The sequence below is a fragment of the Ursus americanus genome, chromosome 20 (assembly GCF_024610735.1).
Source record: "Ursus americanus isolate L20-20 chromosome 20, mUrsAme1.1.p, whole genome shotgun sequence".
Taxonomy (NCBI): Eukaryota; Metazoa; Chordata; class Mammalia; order Carnivora; family Ursidae; genus Ursus; species Ursus americanus.
The window spans coordinates 57,376,208-57,404,206 of NC_142146.1; the positions used below are offsets into that span (position 1 = coordinate 57,376,208).

General features: G+C 32.7%; 1 protein-coding gene across 1 annotated transcript in view; it reads right to left on the reverse strand.

Annotated features, from left to right (window-relative positions):
- The window catches only part of SI (sucrase-isomaltase), a 92,056-nt gene that overhangs the window by 26,053 nt on the left and 38,004 nt on the right, over positions 1-27,999 (reverse strand). Inside the window, exons 23-35 of the mRNA XM_045811199.2 lie at positions 25,469-25,518; positions 24,573-24,743; positions 22,357-22,512; positions 20,724-20,930; positions 17,940-18,094; positions 16,304-16,472; positions 14,915-15,011; positions 14,706-14,818; positions 14,494-14,619; positions 12,872-13,000; positions 12,038-12,148; positions 10,024-10,086; positions 6,137-6,253 (exon numbers count right to left, since the gene is read on the reverse strand). Of these exons, the coding sequence (XP_045667155.2) occupies positions 6,137-6,253; positions 10,024-10,086; positions 12,038-12,148; positions 12,872-13,000; positions 14,494-14,619; positions 14,706-14,818; positions 14,915-15,011; positions 16,304-16,472; positions 17,940-18,094; positions 20,724-20,930; positions 22,357-22,512; positions 24,573-24,743; positions 25,469-25,518 (1,664 nt within the window). The remainder of the gene's footprint in view (positions 1-6,136; positions 6,254-10,023; positions 10,087-12,037; positions 12,149-12,871; positions 13,001-14,493; positions 14,620-14,705; positions 14,819-14,914; positions 15,012-16,303; positions 16,473-17,939; positions 18,095-20,723; positions 20,931-22,356; positions 22,513-24,572; positions 24,744-25,468; positions 25,519-27,999) is intronic.

The window sequence follows — 27,999 nt, forward strand, 5'->3', positions numbered from 1 at the left end:
GAGTCTTATGGTTAGTCTCTCTTTTTCCCATATGCTCATCTGTTACATTTCTTAAATTTCACATATGAGTGAAATCAAAATGGTATTTGTCTTTCTCCAACTGCCTTATTTCACTCAGCATAATAGTCTCTAGTTCCATCCATATTGTTGCCAATGGCAAGATTTCATTCTTATTTGTGGCTGAGTAATATTCCATTGTGTGTGGATATATATACACACATACACATACATGTGTGTATACATACACATACCACCTCTTTATCCATTCATCAATCGATGCACAATTGGGCTCTTTCCATAATTTGGCTATTGTTGATAATGTTACTATAAACATTTGGGTGCACGTATCCCTTTGAATCAGTATTTTTTTATCCTTTGGATAAATACTTAGTAGTGCAATTGCTGGATCATAGGATAGGTCTATTTTTAACTTTTTGAGAACTCTCAAAACTGTTTTCCAGAGTGGCTACACCAGTTTGCATTTCCACCAGTAGCGTAAGAGGGTTCTCTTTTTTCCACATCCTCATCAATACCTGTTGTTTCCTGTGTTAATTTTAGACATTCCGACAGGTGTGAGGTGATATCTTATTGTAGCTTTGATTTGTATTTCCCTAATGATGAGTGATGTTGAGCATCCTTTCACGCGTCTGTTAGCCAATTGTCTGTCTTCTTTGGAAAAATGTCTGTTTGTGTCTTCTGCCCATTTCTCAACTGGGTTATTTGTTTTTTTGGTGTTGAGTTTGGTAAATTCTTTATATATTTTGGATACAAGCCCTTTATCTGATGAGACATTTGCAAATATCTTCTCCCATTCCATAGGCTGCCTTTTAGTTTTGTTGATTGTTTACTTTGTTATTCAGATGATTTTTATCTTGATGAAGTCCCGATAGCTCATTTTTGCTTTTGTTTCCCTGCCTCCAGAGACATACCTAGAAAGAAGTTGCTGTGTCAAACAAGTTGCTGCCTGCATTCTCCTCTAAGATTTTGACAGTTTCCTGTCTCACATTTAGGTCCTTCATTTTGAATTTATTTTTGTAAATGGTGTAAGAAAGTGGTCCAGTTTCATTCTTCTGCATTTTGTTGTCCAGTTTTCACAATATTATTTGTTGAAGACAGTGTCTTTTTTCCATTGGATATTCTTTCCTGCTTTCTTGAAGATTAGTTGATCATATAGTTGTGGGTCTATTTCTGGGATTTCTTCTGTTTTACTGATCTATGTGTCTGTTTTTGTGCCAGTACCATACTATCTTGATGACTACAGCTTTGTAATATAGCTCGAAGTCCAGAATTGTGAAGCCACCAGCTTTGTCTCTCTTTTTCAACATTCTTCTGGCTATTCGAAGTCTTCTCTGGTTCCATACAAATTTTAGGATTGTTTGTTCTAGCTCTGTGAAAAATGTTGATGGTATTTTGATAGGGATTGCATTAAAAGTGTAGATTGCTTTGGGAAGTACAGACATTTTAACAACATTTGTTCTTCCAATCCACGAACATGGAATGTTTTTTCCATTTCTCTGTGTCCTCTTCAGTTTCTTTCATAAGTTTTCTATAGTTTTCAGAGTACAAATCTTTTATCTCTTTGGTTAGCTTTATTCCTAGGTATCTTATGGTTTTTGGTGCAATTGTAAATGGGATGGATTCCTTGATCTCTCTTTCTGCTGCTTCATTATTGGTGCACAGAAATGCAACAGATTTCTGTACATTGATTTTGTATCCTGTGACTTTACTGAATTCATGTATGAGTTTTAGTAATTTTTTGATGCAGTCTTTCAGGTTTTCTACATAGAGTATCATGTCGTCTGCAAAAGGTAAAAGTTTGACTTCCTCCTTGCCAATTTTAATGCCATTTACTTCTTTTTTGTTATCTTACTGCTGAGGCTAAGACTTCCAGTACTATGTTAAATAACAGTGGTGAAAGTGGATATCGTTGTCTTGTTCCTGACTTTAGAGGAAAAGCTCTCAATTTTTGTCCATTGAGGATGTTATTGGCTATGCGTTTTGTCCATTGAGGTTGTTATTGGCTATACTGGCTATGGAACAGCTTCATTATATATGATGTTGAGGCACGTTCCCTCTAGCCCTACTTTGTTGAGGGTTTTTATCAAGAATGGATGTTATACTTTGTCAATGCTTTTTCTGCATCTCTTGGGAGGATCATATGGTTCTTATCCTTTCTTTTATTAATGTGGTGTATCACATTGATTGACTTGTGAATATTGAACCACCCTTGCAATCCAGGAATAAATCCCATGTGATCGTGGTGAATGATTATTTTAATGTACTACTGGATTCAATTTGCTAATATTTTGTTGAGAATTTTTGTATCCATGTTCATCAGGGATATTGGCCTGTAATTTTCCTTTTTAGTGGGGTCTTTGTCTGGTTTTGCAATCAAGGTAATCCTCACCTCGTAGAATGAGTTTGGATGTTTTTCTTCCATTTCTTTTTTTTTTTTTAATAGCTTCAGAAGAGTAGGTATTCTTCTTTAAATATTTGGTAAAATTCTCCTGGGAAGCCATCTAACCCTGGACACTTGGTTGTTGGGAGATTTTTTATTACTGATTCATTTTCTTTGCTGGTTATCAGTCTGTTCAAGTTTTCTATTTTTTGCTGTTTCAGTTTTGGTAGTTTATATGTTCCTAGGAATTTATCCATTCCTTCCAAATTGTCCAATTTGTTGATATATAATTTCCCATACTATTCTCTTATAATTGCTTGTATTTCTGTGGTGTTATTCTGTTGGTTGTTGTTTCTTTTTTCTCATTTGTGATTTTATTTATTTGGGTCCTTTGTCTTTTCTTTTTAGTAAGTCTGGTTTACCAATTTTATTATTTTTTTCAAAGAACCAGCTCCTGGTTTTATTTATCTGTTCTTTCGTGGGTTTTTTTTGTTGTTGTTGTTGTTGTTTGTATATTATTTATTTCTGCTCTAATATTTATTATTTCCCTTCTTCTGTTGGCTTTAGGCTTCATTTGTTGTTCTTTTTCTAGCTCCTGTAGGTGCAAGATTAGGTTATATATTTGAGACTTTTCTTACTTCTTGAGGTAGGCCTGTATTGCTATATACCTCCCTTTAATGACCACTTTCGCTGCATTCCAGAGGTTTTGGACAATCGTCTTTTCATTTTCATTTGTTTCTATGTATTTTTTAATTTCTTCTTAATTTCATGGTTGACCCATTAATTATTTAGCAAAATGTTCTTTATCCTCCCTGTATTTGCAGTCTTCCCAATTTTTTTTCTTGTGGTTGACTTCAAGTTTCATAGTGTTGTGGAATCAAAATATGCATGGTATGATCTCAATATTTTTGTACTTGTTGAGGCCTGCTTTGTAACCTAATATGTGATTTATTCTGGAGAATATCCCATGTGCACTTGAAAAGAATGTGTCTTCTACTGCTTTAGGATAAAATGTTCTTTTTTTTTTTTTTTAAAGATTTTATTTATTTATTTGACAGAGAGCAAGAGACAGCCAGCAAGAGAGGGAACACAAGCAGGGGGAGTGGGAAAGGAAGAAGCAGGCTCATAGCGGAGGAGCCTGATGTGGGGCTCGATCCCACAACACCGGGATCATGCCCTGAGCCGAAGGCAGACACTTAACGACTGCACCACCCAGGGGCCCCAATGTTCTGAATATATCTGTTACATACATCTGGTCCAGTGTGTCATTCAAAGCCCTTGTTTCATTGTTGATCTTCTGCTTAGATGATCTGTCCACTGCTGTAAGTGCGGTGTTAAAGTCCCTTAGTATTATTGTATTATTATCAATTAGTTCCTTTATGTTTGTTATTGTTTTATATATCTTGGTGCTCCCAAGTTGGGGGTACAAGTATTTATAGTTGTTAGATCATCTTGTTGGATAGAACCTTTTATTATGGTACAATGCCCTTCTTCATCTCTTCTTACAGCCTTTGATTTAAAATCTAGTTTGTCTGATATAAGTATGGCTACTCTGGCTTTACTTTGATGTCAGTTTTCATGGTAAATATTTCTCCACCCCCTCACTTTCAATCTGCTGGTGTCTTTAGTTCTAAAATGAGTCTCTTGCAGCTAGCATATAGATGAGTTTTATTTTTTATTCATTTTGATACCCTATATTTTTTGGTTGGAGCATTTAGTCCACTTAGAGTCAGAGTAATTATTGATAGATGTGAATTTAGTGCAATTTTATTACTTGTTTTGTCATTGTTTCTGGAGATTTTCTGAGGACCTTTCTAGTCTTTGTTGCTTTGGGTCTTTCCCATTCAGAATTCCCTTTAATATGTCTTGCAGAGCTGGTTTAGTGGTCACAAACTCCTTTAATTTTTGTTTGGGAAACTCTTTATCTTTCCTTCTATTCTGAATGACAGCCTTGCTGGTTAGAGTATTTTTAGCTATAGATTTTTCCCATTCAGCACACTGACTATATCATGCCACTCTCTTCTGGCCTGCCTAGTTTCTGTGGATAGATTTGTTGCAAACCTTATTTGTCTTTCCTTGAAGGTTAAGGACTTTTTTCCTTTGCTGCCAAGATTCTTTACTTAGCTGTGTATTTTGCAAATTTTACTACGATATGTCTTGGTGTTGGCCAGGTTTTGTTGATTTTGATGGGAGTTCTCTGTGCCTCCTGGATTTGGAAGTCTGTTTTCTTCATAGATTAGAAAAGTTTTCAGCTATAATTTCCTCAAATAAACCTGCCCTCTTTTTTCTTCTTCTTCTAGGACTCCTATAATACAAATGTTTTTATATATCATGAAGTCACTTAGTTAGCTAAGTCTACTTTCATGATCCAATAGTTTTCTTTCCCTCTTCTTTTCAGCTTCATTATTTTTCATAATTTTATATTCTGTATCACTTATTCATTCCTCTGCTTTTTCCATCTTGTGGTCATTACATCCAGTTAGGTTTCAATCTCAGTTATTTCATTTTTCATTTCAGCCTAATTGGTTTTAAGCTCTTTTATCTCAGAGGTATAGGTGTCCCTGACATCTTCTACACTTTTCTCAAGCCCAGCTAGTATCCTTATGATTATTGTTTTAAATTCTGAATCAGGCATATTACTTATATCTCTTTTGATTAGATCCCTGGCCATGACTCTTTGTTGTTCTTTCTTTTTGGGATGAATTTCTCCATCTTGTCATTTCGTGTAGGTTTCTGTCTTTTTCTGGGTTTTATGATAGCCTGTTATGTTTCCTGCTCCTGAAAGCAATGGGTTTATGAAACCTGTTCCAGTGCGTTTTAGGCAATCCTCAGATTGCTCCCTCTGTCTCAGGGTTATCTGCCTCCCTTTTCTACAGTAGTAGGTCAGGGCCCTTAGGGCTCTATCCCAGACACACTATGGACCTCTAAAACTCCAGTCTTTGAGCCCTGCTGGTTGCAAAAACTCATGAAAATCAGGTTTTCTCATTTTCCCAGACAATGGCTTTGGGGAAGTGTTCTCCTTGTGTGATCCCGTCTACTCCTCTCTCTTTTGTCTCTCTCAGAAACCTGGACTCCCTCCCTTCAGCAGGACCTGTGATTGTTTCTCCTCCAAACCATATCTCTGCACCTCCTACCTTCCACGATGTGGCCTCTTCTCTCCCTCTAGTTGTACAATTCGTTTTGTCAGTTCTCAGATCAATTTCTTGGGTATTCAAAATGATTTGATAGCTACCTAGTTGTGTTTAAAGGATGAGGCAAGCTTAGCATCCTCCCAATACTCCACCATTTTAGCTCCTCCTCCTCTTACTACCAATATTTTGAAGTTACTTCTAAAACTAGGAGACTGCTTGAAAGATAATTTGCTACATTTGTCAGAGATTATGATTTCTTATACCAACGACTGACAGTTATTTGAGATTTATTCCTCCATTGAATAAAAATAAAATAAATGTTTATAAGCATTTATAAATAGTTATAAAGAGGTTTTTTTTGGTTCCTTGGTGAAGTTGAAAATATTCAGGAAATGGCATCTGTATACATAAAGTGAATTGCTAGCTTTGTATTTTACAGTCTTATGCATATGGAAAGACCTTTCCTTTCTATAGAAAAATGAGTGGGCTATTTTCACAAAAAATACTTTTTTGGAATTATTAGAATCTAGTAAGAATTCTGCATAATAACTACATAAGAAATAAAACAATAACAACTTAAAATATAAATTGCTCAACATTTACTTACAATCCACAAGCCATCAAACTTCATCTGGTTATTGTAGAAATCTATAATTTCCCTCGCCCACCACTCTGCTGTGGCATTCCTGAAAAAATCTGGAAAAGCTACATGAGCTCTGGAAGCCTGTAAAAACATGTAGAAAGTCAGAAGAGAGACCATGCATGTCTAAGTTAGACATTTATCTGTCAGATTCACAAGCTGTGCACAGGTGATTAATAAAGGCAACCTGATCCCAACTTTAATTGCATGCATGTATATTATTTTTCTCTAACCAAAAACAATGAAGAGTGAAAAAGGAGAGATATACATAGAGACAGGAGGGAGCAGCCTTGAGGTCCTCATAGATTGTAAAAAAAAAAAAAAAAAAGTTCACAACACATAGAAATATATTTTCAGTGCTTCTTAGAGTTTTAGGGAATTTTTTTCTTTGTATCCTTAGAGTCCTATAATGCAGATTTACTTTTGTGGAACATGATAGGAAAGGAAAAGGCCTTGGTTTAGCCTGTTTAATCTGATAAAAAAAAATTGCTTACCCAGCTTTCTGCCCTTCTAGGACCAATAAATTGCTTTACCACCCCAACCTATTGTCTTTCTCTCTCACATCTAACCCTTCCCACCCCAGCAGAGAAGAAGTGATTTACTTCTTTCCTTACCAAGAAAATTCCCTACTTGTCAGCCAAACCATATATATTCTGAGGTCAAAGTCTGTGTGCTAGCAGAGGATTGACCTTCTGTAAGTAAATCAATTGCCTGAAAAATATGGCATCACTTGCATGCTCTCCTGTCACACTTTAAGTCTATGTAGTAACTGCCAGAAAAGTATTCTCCATGAATAGGACAGGGGAAGGCATTGTTCATAGAGAAAATGCAAAAGGCAGGAAATATAGGGATTTACAAAACACATATGGTACTGGTACAAAAAGACACATAGATCAATGGAATGGAATAGAGAACCCAGAAATGGACCCTCAACTCTAGGGTCAACTAATCTTCAGCAAAGCAGGAAAGAATATGCAATGGGGGAAAAAAACAGTCTTTTCAACAAATGGTGTTGGGAAAATTGGACAGCCACATGCAGAAGAATGAAACTGGACCACTTTCTTACACCATACACAAAAATAAACTCAAAATGGATGAAAGACCTGAATGTGAGACTGAATCCATCAAAAATCCTAGAGGAGAACACAAGCACAGCAACTTCTTTCTAGACACGTCTCCACAGGCGAAAGAAACCAAAGCAAAAATGAACTATTGAGACTTCATCAAGATAAAAACTTTTGCATAGCAAAGGAAACAGTCAACAAAACTAAAAGGCAACCTATGGAATGGGAGAAGATATTTGCAAATGTCTCATCAGATAAAGGGCTAGTATAAAAAATATATAAAGAACTTACCCAACTCAACACCCTAAAAACAAAAAATCCAGTTAAGAAATGGGCAGAAGACATGAACAGATATTTCTCCAAAGAAGACATACAAGTGGTCAGCAGACACATGAAAAGATGCCCAACATTACTTAGCATCGGGGAAATACAAATCAAAACCATAATGAGATACCACCTCACACCAGTCAGAATGGCAAAAATTAACAACTCAAAAAATGACAGATGTTGGCAAGGATGCAGAGAAAAGGGAACCCTCTTACACTATTAGTGGGAATGCAAACTGGTGCGGCCACTCTGGAAAACAGTACGGATGTTCCTCAAAAAAGCTAAAAATAGAGCTACCACATGACCCAGCAATTGCACTATAAGGTATTTATCCAAAGGATACAAACATAGTGATTCAAAGGGGCGCATATACTCCAACATTTATAACAGCAATGTCCACAATAACTAAAATATGGAAAGAGCCCAGATGTCCATTGACAGATGAATGGATAAAGAAGAGGTGGTATACATATATAATGGAATATTCCTCAGCTATCGAAAAGAAGGAAATCTTGCCATTTCCAACAATGTGAATGGAACTTGAAAACTTAAAAACTCTCAACAAACTAGGAATAGAAAGAAAAATACCTCAACATAATAAAGATGATATATTAAAGACCCCCAGGTAATATCATGCTCATTCAAAAAAAAAAAAAACAAAACAAAACTGTTTTTCTCTCTTTTTCTCATACACACACACACACACACACACACACACACTGTTAGAATTAATAAATTAAATAAAGCTGTAGAATGTAAAATCAACATGCAAAAATCAGTTGCATTTTTATATGCTAACAATGAACTATCAGAAAAGTAAATTAGGAAAATAATCCAATTTACAACAGCAACCCAGATAATAAAGTACTCAGGAATTAAAGTAAGGAGGTGGAAGACTTGTACACTGAAAACTACAAAATGTTGCTGAAAGAAATTGAAGAAGACACAGATAAAAAGAAAGATATCCTATGTTCACAGATTGTAAGAATTATATTGTGAAAATACCTGTACTATCCAAAGCAATCTGTAGATTTAATGCAATCTCTATAAAAAATCCAGTGGTATCTTTGACAGAAATATAAAAACAATTCTACAATTCATTTTGAACTACAAAGACCCTGAATAGCCGAAATAACCTTGAGAAAGTAGGTATCACATGTCCTGATTTCAAGATATACTCCAAAGTCACAGTAACGAAAACGGTATGATACCAGCATAAAAACAGACACATTGACTAATGGCACCAAATAGAGAACATATAAATCAATCCATACATATATAGTCAACTGATCATTGACAAGGGTGCCAAAAATACACAATGGTGAAAGGATAGTCTCTTCAACAAATGGTACTGGGAAAACTGGATATAATATGCAGAAGAATGAAATTGGACCCTTATCTTATATCACACAAAAATCAACTCAAAATGGAGTAAAGACTTAAATGTAACACATGAAACTGAAAAACTTCTCAGAGAAAACAAACGGAAAAAGCTTCATGATGTTGGTCTTGGCAAAGATTTTATGGATATGTCACCAAAAACACAGGCAACAAAACAGGTGACTACATGAAACAAAAAATTTCTTCACAGCAAAGGAAACAAGCAACAAAGTGAAAAGCAACCTACAGAATAAGAGAAAATATTTAAACACTATATACAGATAAAGTGTGACTGTCCAAAGTATATAAAAAAGTCCTTACCACTCAATAGGAAAAAAAAGAAAGAAAGAAAGAAAGAAAGAAAGAAAGAAAGAAAGAAAGAAAGAAAGAAAGAAAGAAAGAAAAGAACCCTAATAACTTGCGTAAAATATGGGCAAAGTCTTTTTTTTTTTTTTTTAAAGATTTTATATATTTATTTGACAGAGAGAGAGACAGGCAGTGAGAGAGGGAACTCAAGCAGGGGGCGTGGGAGAGGAAGAAGCAGGCTCCCAGCAGAGGAGAGTGATGCGGGGCTCGATCCCAGGACTCTGGGATCATGCCCTGAGCCAAAGGCAGATGCTTAACAGCTGAGCCACCCAGGCGCCCCATGGGCAAAGTCTTGAATAGATATTTCTCTAAAGAATGCATGCAAATAGTCAACAAGTAGATGAAAAGATGCCCATATTCACTTATCATCAGGGAAATGCAAAAACCACAATGAGATATCACCTCACACCTGTTAGGAGGGCTATCATCCAAAAATCAAAGACAACAAGTTTTGGAAAGGATATGGAGAAACTGGAATCCTTGTGCATTATTGGTGAGAATGCAAAGTGGTGCAGCCACTTAGGAAAACAGCATAGATATTCCTCAAAAATTAAAAATAGAAGTACCATATGATTTAAATATTGTCTGTTATAGAAAATTTAAAAATAAGCTTTCTACTTTTTTGAAGAAAATATTCAAATTGAATTATTGGTCAAAGTGATCATTAATCCAAGTGCTGAATTTCTTCGTTATGTAGTCAATCAATGTAAAACTTACATTAACAGCTTCATCTTCAGTTAGACTTTCATCTATTGTTATATTGGGCAAATCCGGCCAAACCTACAGAGAAAGAAGAAATGGGCAAATAGTTGAAAATAAACTCAGTATAGTATGACTTTGTTGTAAATAAAGTATAATAGGGTTTTGGAGGCATATTATTGTATCTTGAGATCCCCAGACCAGTAATTACTTCAACTGTTTTTTTTTTTTTTTTTTTTGGTTTTTTTTTTTTTAGTTTCTGTTTTGGTAAATGTAACATTTGCAAGCTATTCCCATCTTTCATATTAATTTCCTCTTTAATATAGCAAATAGGAAAAAGAATGCCAACCTTTGTAGTAGGTAGTGGTTTTGAAACCAATGCATGTAACCAAAAGTTCTAGTCAAGAAATAAAATGAAGTCACATACTAAATTTAATTTAATGTGGTATATTAAAACTGTTTCTATAATTATTTCAGCATTAAAATCTAAAAACAATAAATATATTTTTATTTAAAAGGAATTGAAGATCTGAGTTGGATGATGCCATGATAAGGCAAACATCTTAGTTTTCACAATTAGTACTAAATATTCCTTTCTCTCCCTCTATATCCTCATCCCTGTCCCTGCCTCCCCACCTACCAATGATTTCCTCTACCCCAAACACAAACACACAATTTGAGCCCAAATTTCAATCATGCTAAAAGCTCTGATAATTGGAATCTATGTTGTAAAAGTTAGTTCCATATGAAAAAAATGTAGCTAATTCCCAAGGGATAATTACCTACAAGGGATTAGTTGCTGATGGGGAGTAGTTCTCTGAAGGAATGAAAGAGAAGATAGAAATCTGAGAAAATGTATGGAAATTTAGAATGAGAAGATAATAGGAAGGAAAAAAAAAACCAACCACCTTTCTATGGCCAATATGCCATACTCTATACTTTCATGTTTCTTAAAATGTTATGAGTTCTCAATAAGTTTATCATAGGATTTTTTCTATTTTATTTTTATGTTTTGAAATATTTTAACTTACAGAAAAGCTACAAACATTATACCTAGAGTTCTTCTATATCCTTTACTTTGTTTCCCTAATGTTAACAAATTTATAACCTCTCTACAATTATCAAAACCAAGAAATTGGCAGATACAATATTATTAAGTAATCTAAGGCCATGTTTGAATTTCAGTACTTTTATCACTAACATGCTATTTTTGGTCAAAGATGAAAAAAAGGATTCTACATTATATTTCATCATCTCCCATTATGGAATTTTGTTTTTGTTTTTCATTTTAGTTAGGACTAATGGATTTTTTGTTTACTCTTTTTTATGTAAGCCAAATCAGGATTTTTCTATAATATATTAATATATCCAGGTCTGAATATTTTTTTTTAAAGATTTTATATTTTATTTATGTGACAGAGAGACAGCCAGCGAGAAAGGGAACACAGCAGGGGAGTGGGAGAGGAAGAAGCAGGCTCCCAGCGGAGGAGCCCGATGTGGGACTCGATCCCCGAACGCCGGGATCACGCCCTGAGCCGAAGGCAGACGCTTAACGACTGTGCTACCCAGGTGCCCCTCCAGGTCTGAATATTATTGCTTAAATGAAATACAATAAATTATATTGCTTGTTCAAGTCAGGAATATAAGTATAGCTCTTAAAAACTATCTCTTTTATTAACGACAGAAGTACAAACATTTAAATGACTTGCAGTGTAAAGTAATGAATAACCATCTTATTAATGTTGATTATATAGTACACACAAGACATTCTAAGACATGCAATAAAAAACAACTTAAAGATGAAATAAATAGTAAATGACATATGAACTATATAAATTCTTTCTCTGTTTCTAATAATTTGGGTTAAAATCAGAGAATATATTATTTTGATTATTAGCTATTAAATCATTACATTTCTGTATTCTATATCTCTCCCTCTGAATATGTTTTTAACAGTTTTTTTTTACTCAGTAGAAACTTTCAATGACATAACATTTTATAGTTATTTTATTTCAAAATATCAACTCAGTACCTTTGCCCAACAAATATCACTGGTGTTAGGCCATTTGACAAAAACATCTTTCTCCTGTCCTCTTTCAAATGCAGGGTAAGGCTTTGTTTCATTTCCTGAAATTGCTGGATCCTAAAATTAAAATGAAATACACACCAGGTAACTCTGGAATAAAAGTATAGCCACTTGGGTCGCTGTTATGAAACAAATTTTCCAAGATTACATTATCATTTTACTGTGCTCTCACATAGACTGACAAATAGACTAACAGTATAAACTTCAGTGTTCTAGCCAGATTGTCCACTAAATTCCTTGGAAGGAAATTTTAAGAACTTCTGAAAATGTGTTGGCAATGATTTCAAGAAAGATTACTAACATTTTTTGTTTTGTTTTTATTTCTCCCAGTGGGATTACTAGCTGCCTAGCTTGCCTCCTATAAGATACTGATAAAATAGTCTCCCCACTGAATCACTAACTTGAAGTCAAATTTTTAAACATGACAAGCATAAAAAGTAATCCCATAGAATGATTTGAGAATTGTATAGAAATGGAAAATCCATCATAACTTTGTGATAGCTTCTATAAATTGAGGCTAGTTTGTAGCTTCAGTGATTATTAGAAGACAGCTTGCCTTTGACTTCCAGATTCAGTCTTAGATATCTAAGGATATACCAAAATGTAAAGTTAGCAGCCCATGTAAATAGAAGTCTTAAAGGAAGAAAGTCTTAGATTTGGGAAGAATTTAAAGTAAGTCTCCCTATTTTGAAACACCTCCCCCCACCTCATTCTAAGAGAGAAATTTTAATGAAATCAAGATAATAAGACAAGATTAAAATATAAAATATGAATACTGACCAGGATAATAATGTATCTCATTCCTTCCTGTCTTATTCTGTCAACAAACGCAGGAAGGTCACGGAAGTTTTCATCAATTGTAAAGTCTAGCTGTCTTTCCATGTAATCAATGTCTGTATATTGAACATCCTAGAAGATACAAAGATTGGGACAACGGGGTAAGAATCACAGGAGGCAGCGCATCTCATTCTGTCATCATATAAAAGTAATAGCAATACGAAAGTTTAAATGCCTCTTCACTCGATCCGAAAGAGAATTAATCAACACAACGTTCAACAAATAAAACTAGTGTATAAAGAGGCAAAACAGTCCATAAACAAGTTCATATAAATGCTCTGTTTGCTAACAGTCCACTTAACAATTTTGATTTCTAAAAATTCTTTCAAATCAGTATCTTTTGTTATGTAATTGTTATGTAAGGAAATAGGAAGACACAGGAGTAAAGGATTTATGAGGTATGAAATTATGTTAAAAGGCAATTTGGAATGTTGTACAATATACACAAAAATAGGTGTTGTTCTATTTCTGGAAACATAAAGTCAGTATGGGATAATTTCAAATACTTGTAATATTGCCGAAGGGGAAGAAAGAATTATTAGTAAATCCATCAATTATAAGATTATTTTATTACCTACCAAAGCCTTTTTAACATTATAGTCCAATCTTAAATAACCAAAATACTGCTTACAAATAGGTATTTACAAATATGTTTAAACTTATAAATGTTTGAATTCTGTCATGACATCCTTCAGACATAAATAACAAATTTTTAAATTATTTTCTGTTAACAGACATTGACTCAATTTCTTCTTCTAGGTGTTATAAAAAGTATGGCTAATATAATGGACTTAATAATGTAAAAAAAACCCCTTTTTATAAAAAAAATTCACTTGTATATTTCTATATTATCTACTTCCACAATTAATTTCCTCATAATAATGTATTCAGGAATCATATACTTGATTCTACCACATGTATCAATGTCTTATAATGAGGGCCTTATTCTTCTTAGAATGAGTTCTTATATACCAAGCATTCTGGATTTCACTGTTCAAGTGCTCCCAAAAGGACCCCTGGGGTTCCTGAATCTTGTTAAAAAATAAAATCACAGGTATGATTGTTTCTAGATAACTCAGTAATATTCAGCTTCGTTGACGGAAAAGGATATTTTGCAAGTGCTCTAATTCTGTGTTCTAACATTACAACTATCACCTATTTCAGGGCAAAAAGCACTTAGTTTCATCTCCAATTTCTTCTCTGTAATTTGTCACATCAGTTGATGAAGTAGGTTTCTCTGGACTCTTATTCGCATATAAAAAATTATGGGCAATACATCTGACTACTTAAGCAACCCATAGTTTATGAGAGAAAAACAAGGGCACAGTGACTTGTTTAGTACAACTCAGGGTCATGAACTACAGAGAAAGAAGGAAAAGGAATGGCATTACCCCTTTTCCTTCACCTAATAAAGACACTTTAAAAAAGCTCTTAACCAAATCATTAGGTGTCTACTAAAAAACTAAGAATTATTGCCAAATGATTAATTTTAAAGTACACATACTTATTCCTTTTTTGCTTTAACAGATGACACATTTAACACTTTTAAAAACTGATATACGTACATAGGGGATCTGAGCAGCCACCATATCATTATATACTTGCTCAACTTCTGAAGTATTTCTGTACCCATAACGACATAATTGGAATCCCAAAGCCCAGTAAGGTGGCATGACTGGTCGGCCAATTACCTTTGGAAAAAAAAAAGAAATTATTTGTGAACTAAGAAAGTTACTTTATATTACAAAGAAAACTTTAAAAAAATGTACACTCATACTTCATGGTATTGCTGTGTTGCAACTTCTGGAGTTGGGCCCAAAAACATATAAAAGTCCAAGATTCCTCCAATTACACGGTAAGTTAGAGCAGGAGTTGGCTGAAATGTAACATCTGGAAGCCCAAAATATGATTACATTTTTATCTATATATATTAGCTTACTAAAGATTCATATAAAATACAAGAAATTCAACAAATGATTGTTTTACCCATTGCATTGCTGTTAAGTAAGAGAACTCCATGAGCATAGCCTTCATCTTCCAGAGCCATGTAATAGGGATGAAATCCATAGGAATTAAATTTATACTAAAATAAAAAAATTAAACATAATATATAATATTTAATAATAGCATAATATTTAAATAATAATAGCATATAAATTTTGTCAAGGTAATATTTAAATTCATTTAAGACTGAGCCTATATAAATTTAAAGGTTCCTTCTTTGTACACAAAACTATGCTTAAATTTAAATAAATATATCTCCTTTAGAAAAGAAATTTCTTTATTATTTGAACCATTACTCCTTTAAAGCATACAAATGAATGTACAAATATGTTACACCAACAAATACTGTCACATTAACTGATGCAAAAAACCAATGGTATTGGTGTAGTTGGGTTTCTTTCTATAGGTATGTCTTAATTTATTTATAAATTGGCACTTTTTCAATAAAATGTGCTAGAAATGATTAAAATTATGAAAGTATTCAAACCTCTTAACTTATATGGTAATATCTAAGTTTATATAATGTTTTATAATAATATTTTAAATGATAATATCTTGTTTATACGAATAGTTTATAAAGTATTTAATTTCATTTTCAGCCAGATCTTTTCATTTTTCAGAATAAAAAATCTATACTCAGGGTCATGAAATGACTTGTCAAAGCCACAAACCTTTTAAGTTGATAATCCCTAATGAAACTGACAACTTTAGGGGCACCTGGGCGGCTCAGTCTGTTAATCCTCCGACTATTGATTTTGGCTCAGATCAGTCTCAGCGACTTGAGATGGAGCCCCGTGTCCCGCTCTGCCTTGAGCATGGAGCCTGCTTGGGATTCTCTCTCTACCTTTCCCTCTCCTCCCTCCTCCCCACTCTTGGTTGTTTTCTCTCTAAAAAAACAAAAAGCAAAACACACACACACAAACTGACCTCTTTGACTCACTGTATTCTAGTATTTGATTATTATGTGAAAGAAGATTCATATTTTGAGAGTCAAGATTATATATACCCAAATTTGCATAGTTTTAAAGAAATACATTTTGTAAAAAATGTCAGTTATTTCTAAAAGCTGTGAGTAAAAGTAGATTTGGCAGGGTATTCTGAATCTGAATATTTGTTCCATGCAGTTGAAAGGATAAGGAATGGGGTTGAAACCTCATTTTTCACTGCAACCAAGGATGTCATCCATCCAATCCTTTGCTTTCACCTGTTATTTATGGTGGCTTTTTTGTTTGCTTTTTAGAAAATCACTATAGCAGGTCTGGGGCCCCCTTGTCATTACTTCAGGACTGAAGTCCAGGCCTATAGAGAAGTGGCTGAGATCCAAATCATCGTCTTAGTTGCCTCATGGAAAAGGCAAATACTGATACCTACACCAGGGGGTTGGTCTCTTGTGAACATTCCCCACGTATGCCAGTTCAGGTCTCTCTTAAACGCTGTATGTTCCGCTTCCCCAAAACCATATATATACTCTGATGGCAGGCGAGTAGATATTTGAATAAACTGGTCATTAAAAGCAAATCCAGGCAGTTGAGAATCCCAACTGAAAAGTAAAGAAAACAATTATAATCCTGTAAATATATACAAAGTGGTACCACAAATACCAATGGTAATTCTTTCTTAGGTGATCTGAAAACTGGTAATATTTTTCTCTATGTACCTGTTGTACTCAAATACCAAATGAAAATTTAATTATCCCAATACATTTTTCTTTTGACTAAGTTAAAGAATATCTAAAATATGCTTCATTTATTCAGCATTATTAATAAAATAAATTATAGGATGAATATGATTATGTTTATCTTTAGATATATATTGCTTTTTAAAATAAAATTAAAATGAAGTTATATTAAATAATATTGGCCTAGAAGTAATATATGTCCCAGAAATTGAAAGTCCTCTGTTTTCCTGTTCCCTTGAGATAATCACAGTAAACTTTTCTACATATAGAATAAAAAAATCAATATCAAAATAAACTATAAGGCATGATGGATATTTTAATTCCAAGCCCTCCCTAATTACTACTCCCAATCATTTTCTTCTTTTATTTTGTGTTTATAAAAATGGGTGTTTTAAAATAAATCCAGAAGAAATGTGTTACAGAGAATGTATTGTTTTTCTAATCATTTGCAAGAACGTAAAAGAGGAAGAAAAGATATTAAAGTTGGAAGGAAAAACAAACATAAGAATTACAAAGAATTTGGAATGTATTCAAATTTTTATATTAAGGATTTTGGAGAAGTATTTACTAAAAATAATGCTTTCCAAATAAAAATAAATAATGCCATTGCACCAGAAATTTTTCACTTCATTTCTTATCCTCTGAAACAAAAATATTATCATAACACAATTTTAAAAACAATACAAACATAATTTTTTTCATTATTTGTATCCATCCTGACGATACCTGAAAACATCCTGACAACATCTTCTATAAAGTAGCACGGCAAGCTTGAATTACATAAAAGTATCTTTTAGTATGCTAGTTTGTCTGCAAAGCTCTACTTTTTACCAAAATAAAAATAATTTCTTACATAAGTTAATTTGTTGTAACATAAAAATATAGAGTGATGTCTGTGTATAAAATTTCCTTTCATCATTACCTGGCAGAGATAGTATTAACTCTATCAGATTTCAGAACTAATAAATTTCCATTTCAATTAATTTCTAATCAAATAATTACATAACACATTTCCAACTACTTTTTTTGCTAACACACTTTTCAAGAGGAGTCTTGGTTTTGGTTCTCAACTGATTAGAAGAATAAGTGTGATAATAGTGAAATCAATCACATCCAAAATGTGGATGAAATTTTACTAATCCTTAATGATAGTCCCGTAAGTGTGATAATACTGTAGTTTAAAAATGTTAAAACAGGCCAAGTTATTTAATAACATTCAAACATTTTTGGTGTAATGACCGATACTCTAGCACAGTGAAAATAATCTTACTTTCCCCCTCCTAACCTAAAATCAAAATATTCCTCATATCAAATAATTCGATCACTTACATAACTCTTCCTGTACTTCTCCTTCGAACCTGGATGCCAAAAGGATTTTCTTTGATTTCAACATCATAAAGTCTGTTTTCATAAGTACTTGTTGGCATGGCTGGAATGTTTAAAGGTACTGGAACTTCATATCTCTTATTTTGGGGATCATAAATCTATTGCAGAGAAATAATGAAAATAAATACGTTTCTCTCTTATTGCTGAAACATCATGTAAATAATCATTAAATAATTTAAGTAATTGCTCAAACAAGAATATTAGAATTCTTGATTATATAATTCTCAATTCTGTATCCATGGCTCATATATCTATACAGAAATCCACACACACACGCAATGAGATCAAATTATGAATTGCATTTTATCATTTTTTAATGTTTTATAATTAATTTTTCCATACACTGAAAAAACTTCAAAAAATTTTAGAGGTAAATATTCTCTTATATAGATACACAAAATTATTTACCACTTCATGGTTAGACTCAAAAGTTGTTTCAATATTTTTGGTTGCATGTATGATTCTACCTTGAACATTAATGGTTATTTATGTTTATTCATTTCTTTATTTCTTCAATGCATTTCTTAGCAGTGATAGTGTTAGGTCAGACAGAATGTACTAAAATTCGTAGGGTCCTTGATACCTATTTTCCAGAAATAGTTTACTAATTAATGTTCTTACCAAAATGTATACCCTAATACTATTTTATGTTGAACTAAAAGCATTTATTTTTTTAATTGTCACGTATTTCCTTGCTCATAAGGATGAATCTTTTTCTATATGATATTCAACATTTAGGTTTCCCATTTTCTAAATTTTCCTTTTGTTCCTTTTATTTTCAACTAATATTTTTATCTCTAATTTTTATTTCTTCTGTTAAATGTCTGCTTATGAGGTCTCACTATTTTTCTTGACTGTGTAAAGTGAAATTTCTTGCTTTTTGTCATGTATGTGGCAAATGCTTATCTGTTTTTTTGTTTGCCTTCTACTTGTTTATAGTGTTTGTTGATATTGAAATATGTTTAATTTTCATGTAAGAAAATATATAGATTTTTATCTGTGGGATTTATACCTTTGTATCTATGGTTTGAAAGATTTTTACTAGGCAGATACAAGATAAAAATGCAGCTGAATTTTTTTCCAGGCTTATGTTTGATTGATTTTGTATATATATATTTTATGTCATCTTTTTTCAATAAACTGTCAGGTATTTCTGGCTGCAGTTCCATACTGTTTCAATTCTGCAAATTCTATCAACTTTTCTTTTTCTGAGTTTTAACTACTGCCATTGTCATATGTTTATTTTTCCAGATGAACTTTAAGAAAACGAATTAACTTAAAAAAAAAAAGGCTTATTTAAGATTTTTAAAATTTGCTTATTTTTTAATGTACTTATTTAAAATCCATCAACACCTTTTTTGGGGGGCTCCTGGGTGGCACAATCGGTTGGGTGTCTGACTCTTGGTTTTGGCTCAGGTCAGTGGTGATCTCAGGGTCATGAGATCAGCCCCACATTTGGCTCCCCGCTCAGCAGGGAGTCTGTTTGAGACTTTCTTTTCCTCTGCCCCTCCCCCACCTCACCCAACAGGCTCTCTCTCAGATAAATAAATTAACCAAAAAAAAAAAGTATCAACATTTTTTAAGTCTTTTCTTATAAACAGTCAATTTACTCCTATGATTTTTGATATTTTTTTTTTATTTGATTGTTTTTCTCATTCAATTTTGCTAATGGGACTTGCCTCCATTTCAATTTCTAAATGGTGAATGACAGCATACAGCAAAACATTTTTTGGATATTATTTTACATCCAGTCATTTTGCTGATCTTCTTATCATTTTTAATACTTTTCTTAATGGATTCCCTTGGAGCTCTTAAGTAAAAGATAATGAAAACAAACTATTGCTAGAGGGGAGGGGTGGAGGCATGGGCAAAGTGGGTGAAGGGGCATGGGAGATACAAGTTTCCACTTATGGAATGAATACATTAGGGGGATGAAAGGTGCAGCTTAGGTAATGTAGTCAATAGTATTATAATAACGTTATAGGGTGACAGATGGTAGCTACACTTGTGGTGAGCATAGCATAAAGTATAGACTTGCCAAATCACTATCTTGTACACCTCAAACCCATGTAACGTTGTATGTCAACTATACTCAATTAAAAAAATGCTAAGTGTACTGTTGAAGTATTTTTTATTTATTATTTTTTTTATATCTACTGTACTGCTCAGAAAATTCAGGTCACTATTTACAAATAATGGAAATAGTATCCTGTTTTATTTTTTTTCTGTTTTGTTTATTTTTTTAAGATGACTTATTTATTTGAAAGAGAGAGAGCACAAACAGGGGGCAGAGGGAGAGGGAGAAGCAGACTGCTGAGCAGGGAGCCTGACCTGGAGCTCAATGACAGCACCCTGAGATCATGACCTGAGCCGAAGGCTTATGCCTAACCATCTGAGCCAGCAGCCATCCTTGTTTTGTTTATTTTAATGGGACTATAAACATAGTCTGATTCTAAGTAACCTACGTATTTAGCAAGAATTTGAATTTTTTTTAATTACCACTACATGTTTAATTATGCACAAAGTTGCAAAAGTAAGAAGCTTTATTTATTGTGCATCTAGTTATGAGCTGTGTAGGAAAAAAACCCTTTATTTTTATAAAATCAAAATGTCTACAATTCAATTAATAATCCTTAATATCACTTTAAAATTGAAGTATTTAAACTATTCAGAATCTTTTGTCTTGAGAGATGAGTCATGCATTGGTATCGTTTATATTAAACATACCTTAAACTGCAGCATATCATTTTTGTGATATTTCACCTCCACACGAAGAGTTGAGATGGGTTCAGAAGGTAGATTTATTTGAGCTCTTGTAGGATTCAGTTGGAGGTCAGTTGTTATGCCCATTGATGAATACTGAGTTGAACTGACCAAATAAGGGTTGTACTGTCTAGGAAAGTAACAGTCAGGTGCTCGGGAGCCAAGAGGAGACTAAAAACAGAATACATGTTCATTGCCAGGATTGTAAACATTGTAATACTGAACTCTTCAAAAAAGGTAGACATGTTTAATCACATGTTGTAAAATTTATGAATTTTATTATTTAATACTAAAATAAAATTATAATCACAACACAAAATATCTATTATGCAACCTAAAACACCATATACTAAAATGTTATATATAATATTTATAGTTTGACTCTAAAGATAGACCAGTAGAGGAAAAGAATCAAATGTCATAGCTTTTCAACAAAAAATAGAATGATTCTATGGTGTTTGCAAAAATTAAGTATATTACTCATAAATTTTGATTCCATGCTTATTCTTATTCTTCATACTGTCTATTGCCTTTTGTGTGTAAAATGGCTCTACAACAACCCTCAGAAGGATCTGTACTTAAAGTTCTTTTCTTTTACTTATAATGAAACTATATAATTACTTATCTCATGACCGATCCTTACACTGGTAAATTACATCCTGACCAGTATTTAAATAGGGACTGTGGCCAAAGATCAAAACTAATTAGTTTATATAAAAGTGGAAGCTAGGACCTAAGAAAAAGAATGGTAAATGGTGGCACTGAGGGATGGTTGCCTTACAACAGTCCATTCTCCCATCTTTCTTATTTATTAAATTATTATATTGCTGGGAAAAGCGACATCCCCATCTACATGTCCCAGTCTCTTTTGAGGAAGTTATATATGACCTTCAAAACCTCCTTAAAATAAAAGGGTATAAACTGATTAAAATAGGATGCCCTTGGGCCTGGAATGAATACATAATGTCAAAAGACATAATACAAACTTGAGAATAAAAAAGAAACGGTAAATATAAGACACTGATGACACTGAGAGGCCAGTATAGCAGGCATGGGACTCTTTTTTTTGTAAGAGAAAAATAAATTGTGTTTTGTTTAACCAAATCATCATTCTGTTGAATGGATGACCAGAATAACTGGCTAGAAATTACCCTTAGTGGAACTGATACAGCCCACCAATTTCAGAAGCTTTAATAACTTGAGACAGTGTTTTTGAAAGACTGGCTCCTACTGGCATAATACCTTAGTAAATTAAGCGAGTCAGCCATAGTCAACATCTAATAAGAGTTCAACATATAGAGGACTATTTTATTAAGTAGAATGGGCACACTTTATTAAGTAAAGTAAGGCACACTATCCAAAGTGCCTGGAAAGCAACCTACACATCCATTTAGTTTGGCATTTACTAAACTTTGTCTTTGGAGAATTAATTAAGATAAAAATAAATTGTCTATCAAAGTCCTATTTTCAAATTCCAAATGCTTCTCTAGATGAATTTAGTTTGTATGCTGTAGAATTAAAATTATAATACATAATGTTTACATTGAGATGTTTATGTAAAAGCCATGCTATGAAACATAATTAAAATTTTTAGTACCGTCTCCCATAAACAGCCACGTGCTTCACACTTTTCTTTAGTTGCAGTGTCTGCATCTGGATAACAAGTAAACCTTTGATTTTCTGAGAAATTTTGATTCCATTGAACGGTAAAGTTTTTTCCAAGGTTAAAGTTGAGACTGTAAATTAGGAGACTCTGAAGACAAAGAAACATTAAAGAATATTTGTGAGCACTGGATGACTTAAAAATACTTAACATTTATAAAATGCAGCAACCAGAGCAATTCTTCAAATCAAATCATTGGTACTTTTAATAGGATACTTAAAGAACAGATATGAAAGGAGAAAATATGTCATACCACTGAAATGGCTAGAGCCTCAAGACAGGAAAAGCATGAGAAATCCTAGAATACTGATGAAAAGCATTATGGCTAAATCCAGACATGAGCTCAGTTCTCAGTTCTGCCGTTTAATGCTTATGCTTCTTTGGGACAATTGCCTCTCCTTTATTATCTTCAATTTCCTTCCCCTGTAAAATGGGGATGATGGCCCCTACTAACAGGGGGTGCTACACAGGATGAATGATAAATAAAATTTAAAGCACTTACCACAATGCCTAGGGCAGACTAGTTGTGAAAGAAATATTTGTTCCCTCAAGCGTGGGAAAAGTTAACGACTTAGGCTGATGTGGAGCCCCCAGAGTTAGAGGAGGGAAATATTTATTTCTTCAATTCTGTCTCTAATTTGAGACACTGCTTACAATATTTGAGGGACAAGTTAGAAGATAACATGACATGATGTAAAAAAAGAAAAAATGAGAGGATAGTTATATACGTGTATTCTAATACATGATGATTTTTATTATTAAGATATTGCAAAGTTATATTTGTTGCCTGTATACCTTGAGAATAATATGGGCAAATTTTATCCCAGACTTCTACCGTCATAGCTTACTTTTTGATATCAACTTACTTCCATACCTCTACATGCAGAACTGAAAATTCATATAAAGATCAGTCAAAGCACAGCAGAATTAGGAAGGGGTGTCTATTAGGGTCTCTGTAAATCTTACATAAGCATAAATACACAGATAAAAATTGAAATTGAAAAAACCAGATAAAACGATTTTTGTATTATACTCTCTTGATAATCTTTGTTAGAGTCATAAAGTTCTCAATAGGCCTGTATTATTTAATTTATATTAATTATTAGAGTCCTAGGAATATACAAAATTATAGTATATTTACTAAATAAAAATAATTAACCAATACATATTTTTATGAAAATTGCGCAGTGAAAAACTCTGGGCCAGAGGGCTTAGGAATTAGGAAAAAAAAATACTCTAAGAGAATATTCTCTCTCTCAAGTAATTTAGAATTTATGGTGATATTACCAATAATTTAGGGTGTATTTGAATGGTGGAAAAAAGTCAATAAAAATCATTTCAATGTTTTAAATTATTATGATCTACATTTTAAGTATAGTAATTTATTACTCAAAGCAACATTATGATTTAAATATTATATTCTACAGATGAGGAAGCTGAGATAATAAATTAATTTGATAGGTTTAAATGCACAGATTGCAAGGCTGGAATTCAAGCCCCTATCCTATGACTCCTTTCCCTCCCTAGTATACATCTTGAGATTTTACTTTTAAGTAATCTCTACACCCAACATGGGGCTCAAACTCACAACCCTAGGACCAAGAGTCCTCCATGCTCTCCTGACTGAGCCAGCCAGGTGCCTCTCTAGAACACATCTTAAAAGAGACAAAAATTACAATTGCCCTAGCAGGGAAGAGTGTAAAGAAAAATTCAAAGAAAAAAAATACAAGATATATCAAGGATAGTGAAATTTCTTGAAAGGAGAAGTACTGGGAATGACTGAAGAAAGGGATTAAATCAATATCTTAAAGAGTATTAACTGAGAAGCAAAAACATTTAGAACCTTTACTGTATGCAACAGGTGAGTAAGTTAAAGTTCAGGGTAGGAAAATGGTATGAAAAACATTAAGAAGATGTATATAAGTGATATCTAAGATAAAACGAAATAAAGAGAAGTAGCAAGGAGTCCTTTTAATGTTGATATCTGAAATCGGAATGACCTAAAATGGAATATTGATACCAAAAGGGAAAAAAAAGAAAGAAGTAATGTCATGAAGAAAAAAAGTCACAAAAACAAGAGACTGAATGGTTACATAATGTTAAATGTGAGAATATATGACAGCTAAAATATTTTAAAAATTTTAATTTACCTGGTTGGAAGCAGTATAAGTAAAATTGTCGTGATCTTTCATCGGCTGATTATCTTCTACCACTGTAACTTGTGTAACAGGATCTATCAACCCAAGGATTTTTATAGTCTCAAATGCTAAAGTGGTTCCTTCCTGGTATGATGAATGTGTGCATATAATATCTAATTTATTCTGAAAAGAAGTATATAACAGTATATGTTAAGTAGAAGGCCAATGGATACAAACCTGAAATAATACAGATATGAAACAGAAAAAGAACCAATCATTTATGCCTCCATTCTTACCAGCTCTTCACATCCAAGTAGCATATGTAAATATACTCATTAATAACTCTTTTCACTTTCTGTATACATGCCATAAAATTGATTTTCAGAGATAACCTGAATTACCTATGATGCAACTCATATATATCTCTTCTTATTCTAGCCTTAATGTTGATGAAGAATAACAGCTTTGGCAACTAAGAATATATGAAGAAATCCACATCTACAAAAGCTATTGCTATTAATTATTTAAATTTAGCCTTGTCTGTAGATTTTTCATCCTCACTCAAAATCCATAACAATTATTGCTGTGACTGACATATTAAAGCATTTTCGAATATGCTGACATTATTTTCCTAGGTCATGTTGCTTAAACCAGACATAGCACTTTAAGATGTTTGAAGATTTTTGTGCATCAATTTCATCATCACAAACTTATCTGTTACATTTAAATATAAAATTTAAGGTAATATATTTATAATTTAACAACTTAAATTTAAAAATTTAACAACTTATTTCTGTTGAAATCTCAAAGTAAATGTAAACATTGTTCCAAAAGAATTTCATGATAAAGGCATAACTCAGACATTAGCAAGATATATGTTCAGCTGTGTGTCCAAGGAGAATACTTACATTCGAAACTGAAAAAGTATATAAAATGTAGTTGCCATTTTGTATGGTATCTGAAATGCGGGGGAAAAAAAACAGAGTTATCAGGTAAAAATGTAATTCTTTATTAGTTAAATCCTCTATTTTTATGGTTATGTAACACTTAAGAAATTTAAAATAGAAGGTACTGTTTACGGGCGCCTGCGTGGCTCAGTCAGTTGAGCGTCTCACTCTTGGTTTCAACTCAGGTCATGGTCTCAGGGTCCTGAGATTGAACCCCAAGTCAGGCTCTGTGCTCAGTGGAGGTCCACTTCTGTCCTCCCTTTCCTTCTGCCCCTCCCCCTGTTTGCACATACTTGCACGAGCTCCCTCTCTCTCAAATAAATAAATCTTTTAAAAAATTATTTAAAAAGATACTGTTTATTAATGAAGCAAAATAAAAAGCTTATCTTTTCAAATGAAAGTCATTAACACCTATATACAAAATAATCTTGGTAGTTTATTATCCCAGTAAGTAAAGATAATGAATACATAATGTGCCTAGTTTAATTTTTTAAAGATGGCTAAAATATTTCTGGAAATAAGAGAAAAAAATTTATGTAAAATGTACATAACTGTAAATTCATTATTGAATGATATTTTATCTCTTTCTAGTAGACCAGTAACATTCAGTTTATCTTTGGAAGATATGGCACATCACAATTTTATTTTGCATCTTTTTTTTTTCATTGTTTGAGGAAATAAGGTGAATCTAGAGATAATGTTATAGACTGAAATAAACTTTAATGAGGAAAATGGAAGAAGACAATGATTTTCCATGTGTATGCAAGAGAACTTTTTATTAACATGTTTCTTTAATAGAGAAACTGAAGATTATAGCTAAAATAATTTGAAAGAAAGTAAAAAAGTAAAAGGAATCTGAGAATTTATATATATTTTCAACAATATTAATTTACCTAAAATTTTAATCCTAGTTAATGAAATAAAAATCATAACCTGACTTGAAGGTCATTTTATTGGTTATTTGTTTAGTTACAAATTGATTATTTAGAAAATTCTGATTTTAACTTTTCAAAGCACATAACTATAGAGATACCATATTTGATAACTGATTAAATCATATATCCTTCATATTTTAACCATCTTCTTAGATTAAAGTAAATTATCAATATCTATTTTTATATAAAAAGAAATATATTTGGGTATATTTATATAATTTGAGAAATAAGAATAACCTTAAAATCGCACCCCACAGGCTACCAATGCAGGTATGATCTCAACGGCATTCTTTAACTGATGATCACAAATAATTTAATTCAGCAGGAATTCAATCTTAAGGAATTTCTATGTGGTAAATGTCTGGAACCTATTCTCATGGGAGAGCTCACCCTAGTGTGCTTAGGCTCTATCGTATCTGAGACAGAGAAAAGGCTGGTGTGCTGGAGTAGGATGAGAGGAGAGTAGTAGTGGATAAGCATGTGTGTGCACATATGAGCAAAAATAGAGATCATGGTGAGTGGTCTAGGTCTTGGTAAAGAGTATGGCTTCTGACTGAATAAAATGGAGAATAATTAGAGGGTTTTGAGCGAGGAGTGATGATCTGAATCACCGTTTAAAAGGATTACTCCACCTGCTGGATTGTAAATAGAATGTAAATGGGGTTCAACAAGAACTATAGACAGACCAGTTAGGGAGCTATTATAGGAATTAAAATGAAGGATAGTAATGATAGTGATGGAACTGATGAGAGAACCCAGGCCAAGGTAGAACCAAGAGAAATTCCTAGGCTGTGAGAGAAAATGGTCAACTTAAGTTTTTGGCATCTTGGAGAGATAAAATCACCATCAATTGACAAGGGTTAAGTCATAAAAAAAAATGAACTTTTTCATAGATTGCATATTTTCAAATTATAAGAGAGCACACCAATGCATAGACTATTTCTTTAAGTCAAGTTAGAGATGTTCGGATGTTTCATACCCATATAAAGACATATGGGATATTCTTTAATACATCTGAGAAGTAATGAGCTAAAAATAGAACTAAACTATAGCTTTTTGTACACACTAATACAAAACACATACCTAAGAGTCTTCTATTAAAAGAAACAGGATTAAAAAAAACTTAACAAATTTATGATGATAATTGTAATTGACTAAATCTAAACAGATAAATGGCATAATTATATATTAGCAAAAAAATGGCTCATTTTTTATTCACTTGGGTACTGAATGCTCAAATTTGGGGCTTATGAAATAAAATTAAATACATTTATTAATTAAAGTAAATTATGAAATATTTATATGATACCATTCTTACCTCAAATAATTTAACATTAATTGAACAATTTTTTATAGTAATAAAATTTTAGTTTTTAACCACTACAGTCACTTAAGAGTTGAAAATATGATAAAATTTGTATTTTTGTGAATTTATTATTCTAATTAAAAGAAATAATCTAATAAAGAAAGATATCTACACTTGTCAAAACTTTTACAATGAACCAACACAGAAAAATATTGTAATTCAGTATTTATAATTTAAAGAATGATGTTAAA